At 40.9% G+C, this 23,140-nt stretch overlaps 1 protein-coding gene across 4 annotated transcripts in view; it reads right to left on the bottom strand.

The window, feature by feature from the left end:
• Positions 1-382: 382 nt before the first annotated feature.
• Positions 383-23,140, bottom strand: part of FANCC (FA complementation group C) — a 90,032-nt gene continuing 67,274 nt past the window's right edge. For all 4 annotated transcript variants that reach the window (XM_069961752.1, XM_069961755.1, XM_069961753.1 and 1 more), the window contains exons 9-15: positions 19,266-19,318; positions 16,537-16,636; positions 14,650-14,725; positions 10,421-10,496; positions 8,371-8,545; positions 5,037-5,243; positions 383-835 (exon numbers count right to left, since the gene is read on the bottom strand). In XM_069961752.1, coding sequence (XP_069817853.1) covers positions 704-835; positions 5,037-5,243; positions 8,371-8,545; positions 10,421-10,496; positions 14,650-14,725; positions 16,537-16,636; positions 19,266-19,318 — 819 coding nt within the window. In that variant the 3' untranslated portion in view covers positions 383-703. The remainder of the gene's footprint in view (positions 836-5,036; positions 5,244-8,370; positions 8,546-10,420; positions 10,497-14,649; positions 14,726-16,536; positions 16,637-19,265; positions 19,319-23,140) is intronic.

Genomic DNA, 23,140 nt, shown 5'->3' with positions numbered 1-23,140 from the left:
CAATTCTTAGGTAGGACCGCAAAATCCGGCCTAGAATGGAGTCCAGGGGACTGGCGGAGAGTCAAGCGAGAGCGAACAGTGGGATGTTCTCCGTATCGATTCTGCAGTCTACTTTTATGTAGAAAAAAAAGGGGAAAAGTCACAGATTTTTCCCTAAATTCAATAGGGAAAATATGCAACAAATACATGTTCATGCGACAACGGAAACGGACATGCCGTGGAAAAAATGCGCAGCATAAGCATGAGATTAGTAAAGGGTCATCCACATTAACCACACTGTAATTTGCTGCAGTTAAACCTGCAACTAATCCAGCCCATATGGATTTACACTAATGTCTTTATTATTCTAAACTCCACTCATACACATCTATAAGCCAGAAGCCACTGGAACAATACATTTATTTGCAAATAGATCCAAGTAATAAATCCCCAGCAAATGACTTTAAAAATAATCCTGCTGAAATGTTCCAATCGCTCATTAATATTAAACTGCTCACAAGAGACTTCCTGACATCTGCATTCTAAATAAGCAACTCTCTCGAGTCAAAGCTGTGAATAAATGGCTCCATTTTCGTACAGGAAAAAGTGACATGTACAAATCAGTGCCAAAGAGACATTAAACCTCCACTGGCCAAAAGGGAGGGCTACAGCCTGTATACAGAGACGCTATAAGATACAGTAAGTCCTGTTTCTTGGGGTGGGATTATAAGTCGTGCAGCAATGTGTGCACTATCGTGATTATCTTCTGGCTTTCCATTCCTGGAATATCAAGTCTGCTTAAAGTCCGAGCCAGTACGTCAGAAACTTCACTGGCAGCTTCCTGTGTCTGAGTCATCTGAGAGAGAGGAAACAAGTTACATTATCCTTAAATGCCTTTCAATATTCCACAAACAAATATGCAGTGTGCTTTCCCAAATGCTAATGAGCCAAAATATGACCGCAACACAAAAATTTTCATGTTTCCAATTAATCTTCACAAAGAAAGAGATGGCTCCCCGCAATTTGATCAGACCGTGACCTTCACTTTGGGACCTGAAATCAAAGGCTTTGAAACCAAAACAGGAAGATAAATATAGCAAAAAAAAAAAAAAGCAAACAAATCTTTGAAATAAAGTATTCTTATATCTGGTCAGGCAGTCATTATATTTTATATTGGGAATGTCAGTCTTATTTTTTATTGTTGCCACTATGAAAACCGAATCAACTGAAACAGATACTGGACACCCAAAAAAGAAAAAAAAAGTTATTAGTATTAAGCAAAGTAATGTCTATCCCATTCTGAATTACAGTATTAAAAAAAAAAAAAAAGGAAAATTAAAATGCTATTTTTTGTCGAGAAAAAGATGCATCCTCTGTGGAGATCTGCTGGAGAAATTTGGGAAAATTTTCTTTTAAGTGACTCTGTAGCCACTGAGCAACCCCCCCACCCACTTATACCTTTTTGTAGCTTGTAAGAAGTCCTTTCTGCTGGTATCATTATAAACGCTGGTTGGGCTTTCCTAAGGCCGAAAAACAAACTTTATTTGATGTGTAACCGTGTCAAAGAGGCGTGGCCTAGAGCGTTCATGCCCTAGGACAGCTATGCCTGTGTGGTGGTGGTCTCTGTCTCTCCCTGCCTGCACAGTTTTAGATCTTGGTGTAACCCCCTGGCGCAGCTGCAGTGAAGTTGCCGGGTCCGCGACGCCTCTGTGGTGTGTCCTCTCTGCGTAGGCCCGCCCAGTGGTAGTGACGCGCCCGGCTCTGCACCGCCTCTCACCACCCACCCACCCTCCCCGCATACCATGGTGCCGCCTGCTGCCGATCCCTTGCAGATGCAGTGACGCGAACAGGCTTCTCCGACTAGCCAAGTGCATCACTGTGCCTGCATGGGATCGCCGCACAATGGCACATGTGCAAAGAATTGAAGAAGAGGACTCAGGCTGCGGGCGGCACCATGATATGCGGGGGGGGGGGGGGGGGGGGGGAAGGGGATGGAGATGTTGACAGGCAGGAGAAGCGGTGCATGTTACTACAGCGGCGCCGGGGGGAGGTTTAAAACAGCGGCGCATGCACACTGACATCCAACACTGTGTGGGCGGACAGAGGGCAGAACGGGAGGCAGGGGGAGACAGAGACCACCACCACACAGGCGCCTGCTGGGCTAGGGCACGATCGCTCTAGGCCATGCCTCTTTAACACGGCTACACCTTAACTAAAGTTTGTTTTTCGGCCTCAGGAAAGCCCAACCAGCGTTTATAATGATACTAGCAGAAAGGACTTCTTATAAGCTACAAAAAAGTATAAGTAGTTGGGGGGGTTGTACAGTGGGTACAGAGTCGTTTTAATATGCATGAAAGATTTAGGCCTTATTCAGATGTTCCATAATCTACGGATCCATATTTCCGTATTTGAGTTAGTGGACATTGCTGTCTATTGGGCTATTCACACTATCAGTAGAGTTCAAGGACACAAACCTGAAAAAAACTGAAAAAAAAAGACATTTCCTAGTGCGGACCTAGTTTTTTTTTTTTTTTACAGATCCTCTCATAGAAATAAATGTTGAAAAAAAAGGAAAGATTTACAGAAATACAGATGCCCAATCCATAATTTTTAGCGGATTGTACGGGTGGATAGCAGAAGGAATCTACAGACTTGAAACAAACTACTGAACGTGTGCATAAGGCCTTACTGTGCAGAAATAATAATTTTAGGCTATAGTGCAAGCAAGACCACACAAAAAAAGGCTGCATCATTTGTGTGACCCTTTTACTTCCACTTAAACAGCTTAAAAGATGTGATCAGCCAATAAATAAATGTTTGCTCATTTGGTCAGCTGAGCTGGACCTATTACATAGGGCAATAGCGTCCTATGTTAAAGTGACTCTGTACCCACAATCTGACCCCCCCCCCCCAAACCGCTTGTACCTTCGGATAGCTGCTTTTAATCCAAGATCTGCCTTCGGTCTGTTCAGCAGGTGATGCAGTCATTGTCCTAAAAAACAACTTTTAAACTGGCAGCCCCGTGCCTAATGGGCGTGGCCTAGATTGTGTATGCATTAGGCTGGCACAACCTCTCTGACCCTCCTCCCCGCCCTCCTTATCATTAGGAATGCTCCAGGCAGATTGCCTCCTATTCTTTAGCTGTGTGAATACTGAACATGGGCTGGATCGTTAATCACCTGTGCAATGTTCAGACAGGAGAAAATGTTTCAGTGGCATTCCTAATAATAAAGAGGGTAAGAAGGAGGGACAGAGGGGTGGTGCAAAGTTAGGGCACAGATACTCACGTTTGGCATGGGGCTGCAAGTTTAAAAGTTGTTTTTTAGGACAATAACTGCATCACCTGCTGAACGAACCCCAGGACAGATCTTGGATTAAAAGCAGCTATCTGAAAGTACAAGTGGTTTGGGGGGGTAAGATTGTGGGTACAGAGTCGCTTTAAAAATAATAGAGGAGTTGCAGCTACTAGCTGTATAGTCTATAAGCCTTCTCAACTACACTAACCAGCCCTAAACCTACCTGTGGGGGAGTACACAAAAGCGGAGTAACAGCGAAGCTATCTGTTTTTCAATTAGCAACCAATCACAGTGCAGGTTTACGTTACTAGAGCTTGTTCAGAAATGAAAGATGAGCTGTGATTGGTTGCTGTGGGAAAGCCAAACAGTTATGCTTTATAACCTCCACAGTGCTTAAAGTGACACTGTCACCTCCTTTTTGCATTCTGACATCTCTACACAGGTGTAAAGGGTAAATTTAGCGGTTTTTATACCTTATTTCATATCATACGTCAAGGTGCTTGTTCAAGTAAAAAGTCATCTTTTATCAACTGTAGATTGTGTTAAGTGGACGGGGCCTCGCGGGATTAGCACCACTTAGCCCCGCCCACCACGCCACAGTTGGCCCCGTCCCCTCGCCGGCCATTGGAACAAGCTGGCCGAAAGGTCTAGACCCCACCCCCTTTACATCGACCAACCAATGGGCGTCAAGGGGCTGGGCCAACGGTGCTGTTGTGGGCGGGGCTAAGTGGTGCTAATGTCACAAGGCCACACCCACTTAATACAATCTGCAGTTGATAAAAGGACACTTTTTACTTGAACAAACACCATGACGTATGATATGAAATAAGGTATGAAAAACGCTAAATTTACCCTTTACACCTGTGTAGAGATGTCAGAATGCACAAAGGGGGTGACAGTGTCACTTTAAATCCCGGGAAATGATGAAATGACTGCGCCGTTCCATTATTTCCCTAGGGAATTGATCAAATCACTGACCCCTTTGAGGGAAATGATGGAATGAACTCTATCATTTCCCTCTGCGACATAGAATTTGCTTATCGTATCGCATCTCTGCTTCCCCCAGCCTGTCCACTCTGCTCCCCGTTCCGCTCATTTCCCCTGCTAAATGCCTCCTGCTCCCCCAGCCTGTCCACTCCTCGTCTGCCCCACCGCCATATGCCTGCCGGGAGGTGTGCCGCTCTGCTCTCTGTCCGCCTCCGGTCCCGTCCAACCCACCCTGTGACATGCCTGCTGCTCCCCCGGCCTGTCCAGTCTGCTCCCTGTCCGCCCCAACGCCACATGCCTGGCGCGAGGTGTGCCACTCTGCTCCCCGTCTGCCTCCGGTTCCATCCGCCCCGCCGTCATATGCCTGCCGGGAAGGTGTGCCACTCTCCTCCCCAGTCCGCCTCTGCTGCCATGTCTGCCAGGAGTTTCCATCCGCCCCCGCTGCCATATGCCTGCAAGGAGGTGTGCCACTCTGCTCCCCCGCCAAACATAGAGCCGGGCGACTCCTCGATCATTCATTCCAAGACACTGTTATATGGATAACTATACTTAACATGCTGCAGGGACATGTGAAAAACTTTGATCGGTCGGGGTCTCACAAATTAAATTAAATGCTTTAAATGCTAATGCTAAGTCGGATACTGACTGATAACGTCTGGTATTTTGTGAATTCCATTATTATAAAGCAAACAATATAAAATGTGTAGGAATCTTATATGACCACTACTAGCTTGGTTCTGGCAGTATGAACACTTATTACACATCAATACTTACGTGGGAAACACAGTCCTTGGCGACATTGTGCCACTTGGGACAGAACACAATGAAAGTGACGCACAGATGTCTAATCAACTGCAGAGTACATGGATGCCATGTATCTGACTTATTTTCTTCAGAAAATAATTTGTGGAATGACATGGCACATATGGTTGAACTTTTCTGGATAGACACCAAACGTTCATAAACAGATTTAGCTTCATCCTAAAAAAAAAAATAACATAACAACAGAGATTAATCTTTATTAATGGAAGATAATAGGCTTCAGTACTATTAGGACCTCAAGCATGTAGACAACTCTAGAAAAAAAACCTTCTGCAACTAGCTCATTCCAAATAAGGGATTAGTGACTGCTGAAATACACGTTAGAAAGTCAGTAGACCATTCACTTCTAGAAGGAAAGGCAGATTTTAGGCACTAATGCACATGAGCTGACATTTAACTCTGAAAAGGCAAAAAGTGAAGGCCAGGCATTTCTTTGGTGTCTACAATTAAGCTATCAGGGCACTTAGCCAGAATTATCTTTAAGTTAAGCAACTGATGAAAGAACCATTTAGGATAGCAAGATTGTAACCTTAAAATAGCAATAGACATAAAAGAAATTTAATTTTGTATTATTTAGAACAGTCATGTCAGACTCTGGCCCGCGGGCCAAATCTGGCCTGTAGTGCCATTACTTTGGGCCCGCCAGGCAATTTAGAGTTTTAATTACATCTGGCCCACCATGGCTACTATATAAGAGACTATGGGGGAGGGCTGGCTACTATATAAGAGACTATGGGGAGGGCTGGCTATTATATGAGACTATTGGGGAGGGCTGGCTACTATATAAGAGACTATGGGGGAGGGCTGGCTACTATATAAGAGACATGACATGTCATTTCATTTATCATAGTGCACGGGGCTGGGAGACGCACACCACTGACAGTGCCAAGAACAACGCACTGTACTTTGACAGTGTAGAGTGTCATTCGCGCTTCAATAATTATCAAGATTGGCCCGCGACTTTATCCGATTTTTTTATTTTGGCCCACTGTGTATTTGAGTTTGACACCCCTGATTTAGGATGTGTATTGGAGGAGATGACATGTCGGAGGTCCAAACATACAGGGGTTCTGGGACGTCTAGGCGTTGATTGGCATTAGCGGTTTACCACATTAAGAAGAAAAATGCCGATCAGCACCTAGATGCGTAAAACCCCCGCATGTTTGGACCTCTGACATGTCATCTCCTGTTTGAGTACCGGGCTCTCCCGGCTCTGTGGACTGGCCACAGACGACAGTTCTTTGATGAGTGCTTGGCGGTTTTGGAACATTAGCCATTAATTTATTCTCACAGTGCTATGCCATGTGCGCCTCTGGTGTCCCATTGTTTTCCTAGTACTTGGAATGTGTATAGACATTATATGAAAACATAATATGACATAACTACATTGAAATTCCATAATTCTAAAGTGTTACTGCCATTTATACAGACTTTGGACATGTTGTCCAGATTTACGATTTCACCAGTTCTCAGTCCTTAGATCGCGGTCATCATGAATTATAGCTGCATGAAGTGAGCAGCAACATGACAACTGTTTTTATGACAGTAATGCTTTAGTAAACATGTGCTGCTGCAAGAGACAAGCAAATCTCGAACCCGAACGCTCAACATTTGAATACCGGTAACTGAAGAAGTTGGATGCAGCAAGAAAGTGAATCCTGGAAAACATGGATACAGCCTATGCTGAGTGTTTGGGTTCGGACGAACATGAGTGTGCCCGATATTCAATCATCTCTAGCTCCTACTATTCTTCAATTAGAAAATACGTAGTCGAGTCACAGTTACGTTTGTAACTGATGAAGTGTGAGCTGGCTTGGTGGGTACATAAGGTGTGCCCTCTGCACACATATCTTTTGTTGCTGCCATGGGTAAAAAGGGCAATTTAAAAGGCAATTTATGCTAAATAGGATGATTACCGGCTTTGGGCCAAGGGTAGCCGAAACTGTGCAGATTTTGAACTGTTCGTGAGCTACTGTGATGAAAGTGCATACTGGACAAATGGCACCATTGTTACATGGAAGCTCTGGAGCAACATTGACACGAGATGTAGCGCTCTAGTGAAACCACATCTGGATTACGGAGTCCAGTTTTGGAGACCTCCCCTACAAAAAGATACTGATAATGCTGGGTCCACACTACGTTTTTGCATTTAGTTTTTTTTTTCTGTTAGTTTTTGCAAAAGGAGGATGAAAAAATGGATGCATTTGTGTGCATACGTTTTTCCATTGACTTCCATTATAAAAAAAAAAAAAAGGATCAAAACACATCCATTTTGTAACATACACAAAAATAAGGTCAGCTACATTTTTGTGTGCATTAAAAAAGGATGAGTTTTGATCCCTTTATTTTATAATGGAAGTCAATAGAAAAACGGATCAAAATGGATGGACACAAATTCATACGTTTTCTATCGTTTTTTTTTTTTTTTTTTTTTTTTTGCAAAAACTGATGAAAGAAACGAATTCCAAGATCGTAGTGTGGACCCAGCCTAAAATAGAACAAGTCCAATATTAGGAAAGACCTAGGGATTTGAATCTGCATAGTGTGGAAAGTGGAGAAACCGGGGACATGATCAAAACCTTTAATTACGGTATGTTGAAGGACTAAAGGGAGAAGTGTTTTACTCATGCTTTGGCACTAAGAACATTACACAACTTCTCCTTAGGAAAGCCAGAGATACATGAAACTTCATGTCCCTGAATGGCTTACTTTTAATTTAATTTTATAAAATCCTGTCTACAAATGTAAATAAATAATGTCTACCAAATATCATACTTACTAAATTAATAGACATCATCATGGGTGGTCAGTGCTGGGGAAAAACTAACTTTTATTACTACATGTACAGATAAAGGGCTATTATGCACATATGCTTATAATCCACAAGCAGAATGAATGTCACTATTTCAGCTTTAGAGTTTGGCTAGGAAAAAAATTCTAGGTTTGGACACATACAAAAGTCAAGGAAATACGTCCTCCACTTACAAGTAGTCGTGTTATATTTCAAAACCTAAACAACATATTTGTACTACTGTTGGTGCCTTACTGCTGGCTCCATATATGTAATTTAGCTAGAATTTATGAAGCCTGAAAATCTTCCTCTTTACTAGTCCATTACATAAAACTACACACTTTAGTCAAGTGTTTAGATTGAACTTTACTGTGAAATAAATGATATGAATAGTAAATATATTACACGCCATTGTACCAGTGAAACACTAATTACAGATTGAGGATGCTTACATTTTTTCATGACAAACACGGGCTGCTTTAGAGCACAACCTACCATTGTTCTACCTCTGTTTTGGCTCTCATTGCATGGATTGTAATAAAATGCCAGAAGCCACAGCAGGTCGTCTGAAATTTCAGGGTCTGACGTCAACAGCTGCTCTGCTGCAATGTCCACCCATGCTCCTAAACGGATTAGCAAAAACCAGGATTGAAAGACATTCTCGTGAGATCTGGAAAAGAATCAAATGAGTCACTACACAATGTAAAATCAAATACAAAGAAAAAATATAATCTATTCCTGAAATCTTTCCAGTTAACATCCACTGATCAGGCACATATCATAGGTATCAAATCAGCAAACATCATAAAGTAGTAAAAAAGGATTAAATAAACACTAATACATGCAGCATAGAATTTAACGGTGTGTTGCCTGATCATATTCCAGTTTATCACTAGAAAGTCCAAAATGCATTTTCTTCTCTTAATTTTGTTTTCCTACCATGACAGCTCAGTACTGCTGTGACTCAACAGACATCTCTGGCATATGCATAAAATAAGCCATACATGTCATAAGTCAAACAGAAATGGTTCGCCAGTCAGGAAAAAGCATTTTCTCATAAGGCTGAGTCTTTTGGGTCTTTACCAGAGATAAGCGAACTTGCTGTAAGTCCGTGAAGTTCGCTCATCTCTAGCTTTCATATTTTGCGGCATTCCAAGTATAGATTCATTGCAGATTTTCCATCTGGATGTGTAGGCTGAACATCCACAGTGTTTCCGTAGAAAAATCTGCAATGCAAATCTGCACCAAATTGTGCCTGTGGGTGTTCCAGCAGAGATTGAAAAGATAGAGAAATTGGGCTTGGAATCTACATCTATCTTGTGGATGTTGCTACAGACATGAAGGTTGCCCAGAGAAAAATCTGCAACAGTACTGCAGATATATTGCACATTCTGACTTTCCCAATGGAAACAAAACCCTGCACTATATAAATCTGCACTATATACAGACACGCTGCAGAAGTACAATCCACAACGCAGGTCAATAGCTGCATCCTGTTAATGGGATTTCCTAAAATCTCTTCTAGTTTGCTGGTACTGTAATGCCATGAATTTTCTACCAAACAAAAATCAGGAGCATATGTGCCCTAGGTGAGTGTACTAAAAAGGTAAATTTTCTGTTTCATTGCTTACAGTGGTTTTCCGAGACTTATAAACTATTACAACAGGCCTAAAAAAAAGAAAGAAAAAAAAAAAGCTTTTTTTTTTAATCCTTAAAGCATAACTGTCATTTTAGGGTCATTTTTCTGAAAATAATAAATATCTACAGTACAAGCGATTTTAAGAAACTTTGTAATAGGTTTTATTTACCAAAAGAGTTTCCTTCTGTAATGAAAAAGCTGTTTTTCTAGCTCCCCCCTCACTTCAGAAGAAGCAGGATTTCTGCGTCCATTATGCTCTATGGAGAGGGGAGGGGTGAGCACGGAGGAGTCCTGCACAGCACAACACCCTGCAATCTTCTCTCAGCAAGTTCCTCAGCCCCTCCCCCCTCCATAGGAAATAATGGCCACAGCAGAACCCATCTTCACTGGCTTCTCTGTAATGAAGACAGTTATGCTTTAAATCTGCCCTGCTCTAGAGATCCCTGTCGGGACTACTGCAGAGACATTATGAATGTTGTTCACATGACACGGCAGCCCCAGTGGTCACATTCTGTACATGCAGGTAGAGATGACTGAGGCTTGCCCTTTTTTTCTGTCATTTTCCTGCAAAGATAAAGCACACGTGTTTGTGGGTGAAACAGCCATTGTAAAATTTGACACCTTTTTCCCTGAGTTTGTTTGTCACGTGAGTGGGTGGGGGAACGGGACTGGGGGTGTGCCCTCATCCTACACCAAATTTACTACATTTTAAATCTGTAAGCAGATGTATATTGTCATGTAATCTACACTAGCTCGGAGCTGGTAGAGATCACTGCAGCTATTGCACACATACACTGGGTTTAGTGGGATGCATGTGCCTCCAGTAAATCCAGCATGGTTGAGGGGCCTTGATAAATTCTCCTCCAATATGTGTACATGTAAATACAATACTTCCTACTTCCATACCTTTCTTCATTGTCCACAGCTCTTAATATGTTCACAATCACATGTAAATGCTGAATGCAAGTATTAGGCGATAGTCCTACAATAAAAAACAGAAAACACATCCTGTATAAGCCTGATTTTATACTGTTCAGGTGAATGGAAAGTTTACTAAATGTTTATTTCATTGCTGCTTTTTGACTTCTGGTCACTATGAGCTAGGGACTATTTAGTAGCACATATACACTACTGCAGTGTCCCAGAACAGAGTATTTGTCTGTAATTTTGTGTCTGCATTTTTAGTATGGTTATTCCTGTTCTGGAAAGATAGTCCCACAGCAAACTGTGTATGTTATGTCACCCCGCTCAGTATTGAGGCCTGATATTTCATTTATTTCTTTATGCACATTTATTTATCAGTGTTTAATGGTGTGATGATGCAATGGACTTGGTGTCACGTGACTTTCCCCGGCTGCCATAGTAACCCCAATAGCCGTCGAGCTTTTGGCTGGGGATACTGTGTCACTTCCTGTCTATCTCAGTATTCCTTTCTCCACCTTCAGGGGAGAAGGACGTGTGTTCTGCTGCTCCTCAGTAGTCTTCCCTCTAACTTCAAGAGGGAAGGGTGTGTGCTCTGCTGCTCTTGTGCTACAAGGCCGCAACTCCGCGGTACCAGCTCCAGTGCTACCCAGAAGTACTCCGGTCCAGTTGGGACCTTCCTCACTCTCAAGATTCTCCAAGATTCTCATCTTCAGTAAAGATTTGGGTGTCGTTCTTCAGTCATTACTCTTCTCGTCAACAGCAAGTATTCAGTTCAATCCATTCCGCCCAGTATCATATCTCCGGCACTACTACTCCCATCATTCAGTCTCCTCACTTCAAGTAACGCTACCATCACAGCCTATTCCAGCATCACCCATTCCTCCGTTATATTCAAGTCTGCCTCAATCCTGGTTGCATCCAGGGAGACTGTTGCTGTTGGTTGCCACCGTTATAATAAACGCACAACTACCATTGTTTCTGAACCCTGGCATTGGTCTAGTTATTGGTGCCTTGACTAGGGACAACGAAGAATTGCTCAGGCCCCGCATGGTCCGGATCCAGTGGGTTAGTCAGCTCCCCTCGTGCCAATACCGTGACCTAACATCTGGCAACTGGCTACCTGGGTCCTACCCAGTACTACCACCTACTACTATTCTCAACGGGAGGCCCCAGCGCACTACACTAACCAACAACATAATAGGATTTCTAGGGTACTCCCTCAGTACATATGCACTCTCGGTTCGACCGAGTATAGCTCTTTTGAATAGAAAAGGGGAGAAAGTTTATCTCCTTTCTGGCATTATCTCCTGTTTCTGCTTAACGTCCACGTCCATCACTGACTGAAAACTACTCTATGGACTGCGCCCTTAAACAGGCCATACACACGGGAGTTTGCTCAAATGAATGACTAGATTAAACTGTCAGATAACTGTAAGGCTATGTTCACATAAAAAAATTTTAATGACAAGAACGGCCGTTGTTTGCAATTAAAACACACAATGTATTGAACATCGGATGTTGTTCATTATTGCATGCCAATTATTTCCAGCTGTTCTACATTGATTTCAATGCTGTTTTAACGGCCGTTGTTTGTACAATGTGTGAACATAGCCTAAAGAAAAAAGAAAACAGTGAGCTTGCTTAAAGTATCAAATTATCGGCCAAATCAGCAAGCTGATCGTGCCAAAGGCTCGTTTTTTTGGTCGACCATGTGTGCGAAAAAAACTACAAAATGTAAATGTAACCAATAAACATTATGCTTTATGCCTGAATTGTGCACAAAAATACCAGGGGAAGATTAGGACCAGCATGCTCGTACACTGGTATTAAATAAAGCCCTGTCCCCAATAACCTGGCCAGTTTATCTCTCAGTAACGCCAGCAGGACCTGTACCTGCCACAGGCTTTCGCAGAAATCTACACCTGTTCCAAAGTAGGTGCAGATTTTTGCAGGGTTTATGCCTGATAACTTAGGTGTGGGAGGAGCAGGGCTTGTGATTCGAGTAGGCCACGGAAAGGGTAAGAATCTGTGCCCCTACCATGGACCACGCCAGGGGTGTTTTTTGGATATTCGTGCCCCCAAAACCTAAACGCACGAGGGAGCTTTTTCATTACATCCCTTTTAGCAAAGCTGTGCCCCTTTGACAGAGAAGATGCAAAGAAGTGGTGCAAGTCATGTAAGCCAGTTTATTAGGGTGTAAATAACACTAGAATTCTGGCACTATTGCTATAGTAAATCTGCCCTAGAGAGTTCACAGTCCCAAGATTCCCTAGTTCCAGCGCTTGATAGCTCTGAGGCTTCACAAAATATTGGCCAAACTGTGGAGGTGTGCTTAGAACCTTACATAAGTGACCCTACCCTAGTAATGGCAATATCACATCTGTCTGCTAATCCTGCTCCTGTCGACACTGAATGTAGCGATCATACAAATCAGTCTCAGTAAAGCAAAATTCCATGTTAAAGCGAAATCCCAGCTGAAATGTTATAAAGGTTAGTAACCTTGTCTCACTGTTTTTGCAAATATTTCAGCTTACGGTATGTAATGTTGTTTGCACATACAAAGGATCTCCTTTTTCCCCCAATAAGGAGCACAATGTCTGCCCATGAGCTACAGTATATCTAACATTGCATGTTATCCTAATGTAAATATGGCTACACTCAGTGACCACACAGCCTATAGACAGACGTGGTTCTATTTGCACATCCTTTTTTCTAATCACTAAAAACTCCCTTAGGCTAATGTTCCCACACTGTATTTTTGCTTAATAGTTTGCAACTATAAAACAGTGTATTGTTTCAACACACACTGTTAAAATTGAGTGGATGGTCGCCATTTAATGGCAAAAAAATTACTGGTATTTTAAAACAACGGACGTTGTTTCGAAATAACAGCTGTTATTTGACATTAAAGAGTGCTCCATACTCTGGACAAGGCCTATATGTGGCTTCAATATAAATCCCCCCTCCCCAAGGCTCTGCTCCACTAGATTTATCAAGAAAGCAAGCCTCGATAAATCCTGAGGATCTCCTTCGGGTGCAGGCTCAGGCTTTGTTTCCACACAGTATTTTTGTCAGCAACTCAATTTCAACAGTGTGTGAACATAGCCTTACAGTGTTTTCAATCCACTCCTGGTTTTGGTTGCAAAATACTGAGCAAAACTACTGTGTAGGAACATAGCCATAAATTGTAATAAATCATCTGCACAGGGAGGTCATGTCTCCCTTTGCTCAATGCTGCACCCCGTTCCCATTTACTTGGAAAGTGGGATATATGAAAAGTCAGAAAACCAGGGCTTTACACTGCACTAGCCAAAGACATAAATCCCCCCCCCCCATTATGTATAGTTTAAAAGGGATTCTGTCAGCTGCAATCCAGACTGCTGACACTGTTAGAAAGCTGTTAGGACAAGGAGACACAAGGTACCTTTCATATATCTGTCTGTGCTTCTAGATTTTAAAAAAAAATGTACAAAGAGTCAAAGAATCTTTCCCAGGCTCCTGAATAGCTGCCAGCTGTTACAACTCCTTACCCCCGACTCCCATGCCTAACCCTGCCGGTGTCAATTAAGCAGGGAGGAGAGAGAGGTAGCATTCTTGCTTGCAGCCTTTCAGGAGCTTGGAAAAGTCTCTTTGTAGAATAAAAGCATTTATACTCTGGGAGCACATATGAATATATGAACGGTACCATGTGTTCTCCTTGACCTACCAACTATCTAACAGTGTCAGCGTTTTAGAATGTGAATTACAGCTGATAGCTTCCCTTTAAATATCTGTCCACCTAAATAGGTGGGAAATTCCCAGAAATGGTAAGTTTTCCAGTTAAAATACAGAAAAAATAATACTGAACAGAAAGATTTATTTTCTTTCTTGACCTCAGATACTATAACATGTTGAAATGAGATGTGAGCACATTCAGCTGCAGACTGATGCCCAAGCATCTGATATCCTTGAGAATCAGATCATTACATGCATAGCTTGTTAACATGACAATACAGCACATGATAGACGAGATGAAAAATACTTTACTTTGCAGGGAAGCAAAAATGGGTCTGCTATTTGTGAACTGTGACCCATAAACAAGTTATGAACACAGCATGCTTCATAAAATGATCACGAATAAAAGAGAAAATGTAAAAAAAAAAAAAAATTATCGCAATGGTGGCTAAATGATATGGAAACATTGTGCTAGAAAGCAGATACAGTCAGCATACCTTCAGCTCTTCTGAGTAACGCCAACACTAAGGGAGTGTTCTTGTGTGAAAAGTATGCTCGTAAGGGCAGCCTGGCCTGAAATAAAAAAAAAAAAAATGGTAGAAAAAAAAGAAATTAGCGTTATTATTTATTCATCCAAATGGAAACCTATGATTTAAATGAACAATTTGTGACTTGAGCATGCATACATTTTTGCCACGTACACAGATTTATTATACTGTATTCGTAGACACATAGGGGGAGATTTATCAAAGGGTGTAAAATTTAGACTGATGCAAACTACCCACAGCAGCCAATTACAGCTCAGCTTTAGGCAGTGCTGAAAGGAAAGCTGAGCTGTGATTGGTTGCTGTGGGCAGTTTGCACCAGTCTAAATTTTACACCCTTTGATAAATCTCCCCCATAGGCTCAGTGTAAGAACCAATGCACCTGGGGCTACAACTATCAAAGTTCTGACTGACTACACAGCACATATTCTAGCTAATGTATCAAAAGATCTAAACCTAATATGGCCAAACAACACAGAAAATAGGTGAATGCCTGAAGGATGAAACAAATGTCCATATGACTATAACTCTGTACTTAATATTTCTTCAATTACCTAATAAGTAGATAAATGCATAAGTGTAACCAGTATTGTTGACAAGACAAAGTCCATACACTTCAGTATACCATGTACTTAGTATTAGGACCCATTCACACTGAGCAAAAGTGGCAGAATTTCGAGTGGAGCCTGTGCCGCAGACACCACTTGAAATTTGCCTTTCCCACTGTTTTAATGGGATTTCTTGTACGCCTCCATTCTCAACCCACATTTGCTCAGTGTGAATGGGCTATTATTCAGTGTTTAGCGTATGTTTGGAAAGGTGTTGTTTTGGCTTACAAAAACATTTGCCTTCTTACAGAACCAGGACCACACAGTTTTTTTTCTCATCTTGGATAACCCCTACAATATTGTATTGTTTTAGGTCTGGTGCAGTGTTTGCCTGACTTTTTTGGGGCGGTAAAGGAGTAACTAAAGTAGCAAATCAGATCCAAGCTTAGTAAATCCCTTTGCAAATTGAAATGGAACAATAAGAGACAGATTCCAAACCTTTAATTTTTGAGAGTGCAAAAAGGCATTGCATGGTGATGGTCCCATAACCTGTATTGCTAAGTTTAAGGCATTGCTGTCATGTACTGCCAGACATGTCAGATATTTAGCTCTCAGTATTGAGACCCCCTCTGGTCATTAGATATAGCTGGGTGTAATATGCCACTCCATTAGCAGTCTATAGAGCCCATCTCCTCAAACCAGTTGGCTTGAGCACAGAGCTGGGGAAATGAAGTGCGCTACTGTGTGCTTTACCCAACTATATCTAACAGTTGACGGAGTCTTAACATTAAGACCACAAACAATCTAAACCTTTGACATGTTTGTGCAATTAAAAAAAAAAGTTTATTTAAATGTGTCACCCTGCAGTAAATACAGGTAAGTAGAAAAAAATTACAGATTCACAGTATTTTCAGCTATTTACTGATTCCTGCACTTGAGAGGGTTTCACAGTCTCTAAATACACTAAATATCATAAGAAAAAAGCTAGTTTTGCAGAGTGGGGGTTTATCGATCCCTATCAAACACCAGAACACAATAAAGTGAAATGGTAGAATGCCATGGAAATGCATGATGTCAAACGTACACAAGACACTGCGGGTGAATATCCTCTAGTTGCGAATTAGAAAATGAAATTGTCAGCTACAACATGAAATAATTTTCCCTACATTAATATAATTTCCCTTAATACTTAGATAGTGTTACATCGTCAATGTAATACGGACAGAAATGGTAGATTTTTGATAAATATACAGTGTCAGGACACACACAGTACCTTTTTTTTTTACATTACCTTAGAACTGTCCTTATAATATTCCTGAATAAAACAATGTGTAAATAAACGTATGATGGTTATTATTTTAATGTTTCCTTCACTTTCCAAAATGGCACTCCTGCGGGGGAAACGCAACATTAAATATAGCAGGACTGGCTGACTGAATAATGCCATAAATATGTCATAAAATATAGTATATACTAGCTGCTTGGCTTTTCTGCATGAACAGGTAACCACAGGGAAATAAATTATAAAGGAAAAAAACTACATACATATAACGCATTATTTTTACAGAGCTGTTTCTAATGCCCCATTCCCACTCGTCCAGTGACCCAGCTGAATTTCCTTTCGGCCTGGTAGTAATACGCTGGAGGGAAAGTGATGCTAGGCACTCTGTGTGTCAGTGGGGAAGCCAAATAGTAAAATGTGTCCTGTAGCATTTTCCTTTCTGAGTGTTAAGCTTCTGTAGCAGATGTACATGATGAAATAGCCTGATGATGGCTAAGGCATTTTCAGAGAAGTTGGCAGATATCTAACATTTTTAATACATACATACAATTTTAATACATTTGCAGAAATTTTTACTCCATTGATGAATAGAGATGAGCGAATAGTGAAATATTCGAAATTAGATTCAAATAGCCCCCGATATTGGTATATTCGATTGAATATTGAATCCAATTATAGTCTATGTTAGAAAAATACTCGGGACTTTGAAATCAATATTCGACCACTTGGAAGTCCCCAAGTCCACAATGACACCTCAGGAAATTATGCCAAAACCTCTGGAATGCATCTGGGACACCAGGGGAAGCATGCCTGGGTGCATCTAACTTTTGGGGGTGGCTATTACACTGGACGATTATAGTTTGCTAACTATTGTTCGCTGTAATTCCACATTGGTTTGCTCAAGTTCTGCATTTGTTCACTACACGTTCAGTGTGATTGCACAATGTTCATAGTTTTGCTGGGATCAGATGGAGTAAACGATCGTAGTTACGCGCGCAATGAAGATCGGAACTAACGACTATAGTTCTGTATAATATGGTGAACGATTTCAGGTTAACGATAAACAATCTTATTTGCAAACGTTTATCTTTTGCCGATAAACGTTAAAAATCGCTTAGTCTAATAGGACCCTGAACACACTATCTCAAAACACCTTCTAAATCTCTGCTTTTTATACTTTTAGCCCTAAAAATGGCTTTTGGGGGACCCTCCCTACCTAACTTCACCTAAAAGTTTTCTCTTCCTGGTGTACAGTCTGTCCCTCGCTAGCTCCAACCAGCAACTGACACAAATCTGGAATCACCTATTTGTATACTCAGGAGGTGACATAGTTTAGCCAGATAAGCTATGTGACAGTTAAAGCTTTTTTTTTTTTTTAAAGTCCTGCCTATTCCTAGTGCCTAGCGAATTGGATTTTTACTGCGTTTTCATTCGAATGAAAACTAATAGCTTCAATAGCGTAGTAATCGATCAAATACTATTTGCTCATCACTATTGATAAACTAAATCTAAATAAAATGACTTGTAGATTAGTAGGTAAGGCATGTTTAGGTTGTCCAAATATTAGACAGAATAATCTGACCCACTGTTTTGTTTTTCTTTTTAATAAACTGGTATTATATCATAAATGAAAGGCGGATATATAATAAAGCCACTATGTTGTCACATTAAAATAGTCTCTGTCATTTTAAAAGTATATTCCTCCATCTGATAGCCTCGCCGATTCCAAACATTTTTGTACTGTAAATCCCTTTATTTACCAAAAATTACTCGTTAAAGAGAACCAATCAGGAGTGTTTCGCATTGGCAGCTCCTAATAGAGCTTTTAAAGTCTTCCCTTACCACAGTGTGTGCAGTCTTTTTTTTAGGGTATATCCGAGAAAACATTCTTTTGTTCCGGTGCTTGAGGCAGGGAGAGAGCCGTAAACTAGTCATCAGGACGTAGTCTGGGCCATAACTTAGGGTGGTATTACACGGGTCGATTATCGTTCGAAAAATCGTCAGATCATTTGGATTTGAACGTTAATCGTTTTGTGTAATAGCAGGCAGCAATTGAACGACCAACGAGAAATCGTTGATCATTTGATAGAATCTGGACCTATTTTCATCGTTGATCGTTCACAAATCGTTTGAACACTGTTTGGTGTACTAACACATCGTACGGCCGTTCCCTGGTCTATCAGCCAGGAAAGGAGGAGCGTAAGAAGTATCGATCATCGTCCTGTGTAATAGGGTGAACAATTTAAGATTGTTTGTCATAGCGGTCCCTTGAGATCGTTTATCGCCGAAGAAATCGTCCAGTGTAATGCCACCCTAAGCCCAAAAAGTCCAAGTGAAGTTTCTGGCAACTTGTGTATTTTTCGTAATTCTGGCAATAAACTCATGTGGAGCACAATGCTATAAAAGTGACCTGCAGCTGTCCGGTAGTGTTGCATATTAGTGTCTGATCTTCAGAGAAGAAAACAATAGTAGACAATTCTAAGCCACGGTAACACATGGAATGGGGCTGATTTACTGCACTGACTTACAGAGGACCCATCAACTTTCAATTTGGTGATTTAAAAAAAATGTGCCGTTATTAGAGATATTTAGGAGGAGTGGCAAGTCTACCAGTTTGTATAACAAATGTGATTTGTACATTTTCCAATGTAATAGCATTAGTCTAATGGCACATCCACTCCACAGCGCAGATAATAGTATTTTAAGCAAATGTATTCTGTTAATTCTACATGTCCTACCTGAATATGTCATCAATTACTCTAAATATTCCCGGGTGACATGAAGCTTGAGGCTAGAAGAGAAAAAAAAGACAAGAAAATCATTGTTGTTGGTTTTGTTTCAGCATGTATTGTTAAATAAGGGAAGTATGCAGACAAGGCTTTATCACTTACAGTACAATGTACCCCCACTCAGGATCTTCCACTAGAGCCGACATCAGGCATGAAGATACACTACAGCATGCTGGAAAGTCACTTGCTGAAGCAACAATGCAATGCTCGCAGAGTACTGTACGTGTATGCTATGCAAATGTCATACTTTCCAGATGTCGCACCGTTGCCTCAGCCACTATACCACCCAGTTTGCAATACCTTCTCTCCATGACGGAGAACTTACGTGTGGGAACTCACTGCTTTTCATGATGTGTTGGTACGTCAATTTGTGTCAAGGGGTTAAAGGGGTATTCCAAAAACTTATGGGTTTTTTTTTTCCTCTCTCCTGTGTACAGTTGACATCGGCACTTTTTGTTTACAAAAAGGCTTATATCTTTGCACTGGAAAGGACTATGGAAATAGAAAAGGAATCATGCCTGGAGTCCTATCTAGTTAATGGCTTATTTACATCCCCTGGTTGTTCAAGGTTTCTTTCAGGGTTTTCTGTGACTGCTTAAAAAAAAAACTATACAAAAAAAAAAATAAGTGCTGGACAACCCCTTTAACATCCCTTATAACATTATTTGGGGGCCTTAATTTTTTGAATAATTTTTACTGTAAAATTATTATTAATACAGCATATAATTTCTCTATCTTAAACACTATTCAATGAACACAAGCAGCCAACTGCAAAACTACAACATTTAAGTACAGGCTTGAATTTGTGAAAGTATTGCCAAAGACAAATCAAATGTCTTGCTAAAAACAGGATGCAGCTCACATGACTCCCAGAGGCTACACTAAAGCAAATGTTTCAACAAGCTTCTTTTTCAGAAGAGTTGAAGACATTCTATCTTTTCAGTGCCATGAAAAATGCATCAATGTCACTGTTGATAGAACTCGAGGACACCAAAGTCTACTGTGGCAATGTTTTTGTTCTCCTTATTGGATGTGTTAAATCATTCTAAAAACTGTGAGAAAGCCACAAGAAATCCCTTTAAATCAGTAGTTTCTATTGTGGTTAATGGGTTCATCTACATTTCTCCAACATCCTGACCCAATAAATACACAATTTCCTAAATGCTATTTATAGAAAAAACATACATCATGCAGGGTATTTCCCCCCACCACGAATATAAATAAATTTTACATGAGTTACATGAGTTTTTGAGAACCATTCTTGTACTATTTCAAGAAATTCCCCTACAGTAATCCCAACTGCCCTTCTATACTATCCAGTTTTCTAAATGTGCCCTCTCACGGCTAATTCTCATCTCCATTTTATGCCCATATTGTCATTTTTTCTTACCTCTTCATTAAAATAACATTCCAAAGAGCATATATTTCTCCCTCCTTAGGCAAGATTCACACCACAAGTTTTGCCATCTGATGCAGGGGTACGTCGCCACCCTGTCAGTATCTATGCACAGATTGGCAAGGACCTGACTCTTATGGCCAGAACCTAGTCAGTTGACTACTTTCGGGTCAAACAGTAACAGAATACTACCTCGGCACTATGCTCATGCCACAATGTTGGAACTCCCCTGTAGCAATCTGCACACAGCTGGACTTTATTTCACATGATGTGGTGCTCAGCAAGCCATAAGATAAGTTCAACTCATAACGTTCCAACAAAGTAACAGCAGCCGTGGCACTCGCCAACAATCCAAAAAGTGTTAATCCAGGTCACATATTCACTAACAACGATGAACACAGGGCATTGGACATTTGCGCTTCACCACCCCCTTATATACAGGTGCAATACACAGATACAAAACAAGTCCTTAAGACAATTCACATACACCTAACGGCTGTTACACAAAGCGATAAATTGCAGAATGAAGTCGATTCGGCAGATTATCGCTCTGTGTAATAAAGACAACAATCATCTGATGAAAACGTGTCATTTATTCCTGCCTAAAAATTTATTGGTTGCCGGACGCACATCGCTACCCGTAGTAGCCATGCGTGGCCAATGGCTGATGAATGTATAAAAAAAAAAAAATAATAAACATAACTGTCAAGGCTCCTTGGTGTTCTTCTCGCTTTACAAGCTACGTGCAACCACCACTGGAACCTCTGAGCCGGTCTCTGAAGTGACAGGCTGCTCAGCCAATCTCTGGAAATTAACAGAAGGTAGTCACTAGCTGGCTACATTCAGACCACATAAGTAAACTGGATCTGAGCACAGGTAGGTCGGAGCCCGATTCTGACAGGGTGCAGATGTATGTGCTCCGGAAAGCACAATAGTGGTGTGCATGCACCCTAACAAAACAACATACTCAATAATCCACTACTCATAAAATCATACTTAATTTAGACGATGTTAGACAACTTGTCAAGCCCCAACTTGATTATCTTCAATAGAACTGGTCATTTAACCAGCCCATCCCACTAATACATCATACTCTGCTCTTTACATCCTGCTGGTGTCATCCCACTTAGTATTGAATACTGTTCAAATAGGAAGTACAACCACAAAATACAGAACTATTTTTGGTGGTTTCAGAAATGGGGCAGACAGGTAAGCAAAGCTATATGCTTCTGCATGTTTATTTTTATTTTAAATTTTTTTACCTGATTTCAGAGTACCCTTTTAGGTGGACATTCTGAAATCGAATCAAAAATGGACACCATAACATGCAGGTAACAGTAACACCTAGACATGGGTGTATTTTTATTTAAATGATTTTAATTAAAATATTGTTGTTTAGTTATATATGACAGAGACATTTTATGTGACAACTCCTTTACTAATATAATTTTGCATTGGGTATTTAGTAATTTAGTACTGATTTAAAATGTATTTTTTATATTTTTAATATACCACAAAGCCTGTCACGAGAGATACTGTTAAAAACAATAAAACACGTGTTTCTATGAACTTGAGTTTTAACGTTTACTTTCAAATACTGCCACCTAGTGCTCCATACTATGAAGGGACAAAAATACCAGTTTGTTTTAACGTTTGTTACCTGTCCACTTGAATCCCTTGTAGGAGAGAAGAAAGGCGTGACCCCTATGACCAGTTACCCCTTACTTCTTTGCTATGTTTTCTGTGATTCTGATGTGGATAATGCAATAGAGCAACAGGCATGAAACAGCTACATAGGACGTAAGAGTCAGGAAGTCCTATATAGCCTAAAATAACAAAATGTACTATAAGTACCTTTGAAAGAAACCTGCGCTGTGTCCTCCCAGACCCCACCGTCAACCTTTAATCATAGCACTGGCATTAAGTATCAACATTTTATTGGGCGACTGAATGTTGGTAGGAACCCTACTTCCCAACAATCAGCTGTTCATCGGCCAGTTGTCTGTTTCCAATAAAATCATTGTATTCTGGTGCAATGTGTAAACAGGGGATATCCTGCCGGTAAATGGCCGCTTGATTGAGTATTTTATAGGCTCTGTAAATTGGGAAACCATTGGTTCATTGTTAAAGAGCCATTTTGTCACCTTTGTGGGTGGATCACATGACACAAACAGATGTCATTGCAGAGCTGAAGTAAACACATTGGCTCTCATTTATCAAAAGCGCTAACTTCAATGGGCAGCCCGAACCACCTAAGGATCGATCAGGTGGCCCCTCCTGCTGGTACCAGCTCGCTGTCTGTGCATGAAATAGCACAGTGCTGCAAAGGGGAAACGAGGGGGCCGTGTAATATGGCATAAGGGTATTTTGTACTTCATTCTTTTGCCTCTGCCTCAGGTCACTGTTATTTTTTTTTTTTTTTGCCAAA

Source organism: Dendropsophus ebraccatus, chromosome 3 (genome assembly GCF_027789765.1).
Source record: "Dendropsophus ebraccatus isolate aDenEbr1 chromosome 3, aDenEbr1.pat, whole genome shotgun sequence".
NCBI lineage: Eukaryota > Metazoa > Chordata > Amphibia > Anura > Hylidae > Dendropsophus > Dendropsophus ebraccatus.
Note: the sequence above shows the minus strand (reverse complement) of the source record. Positions and strands in the feature narration are given on the sequence as shown.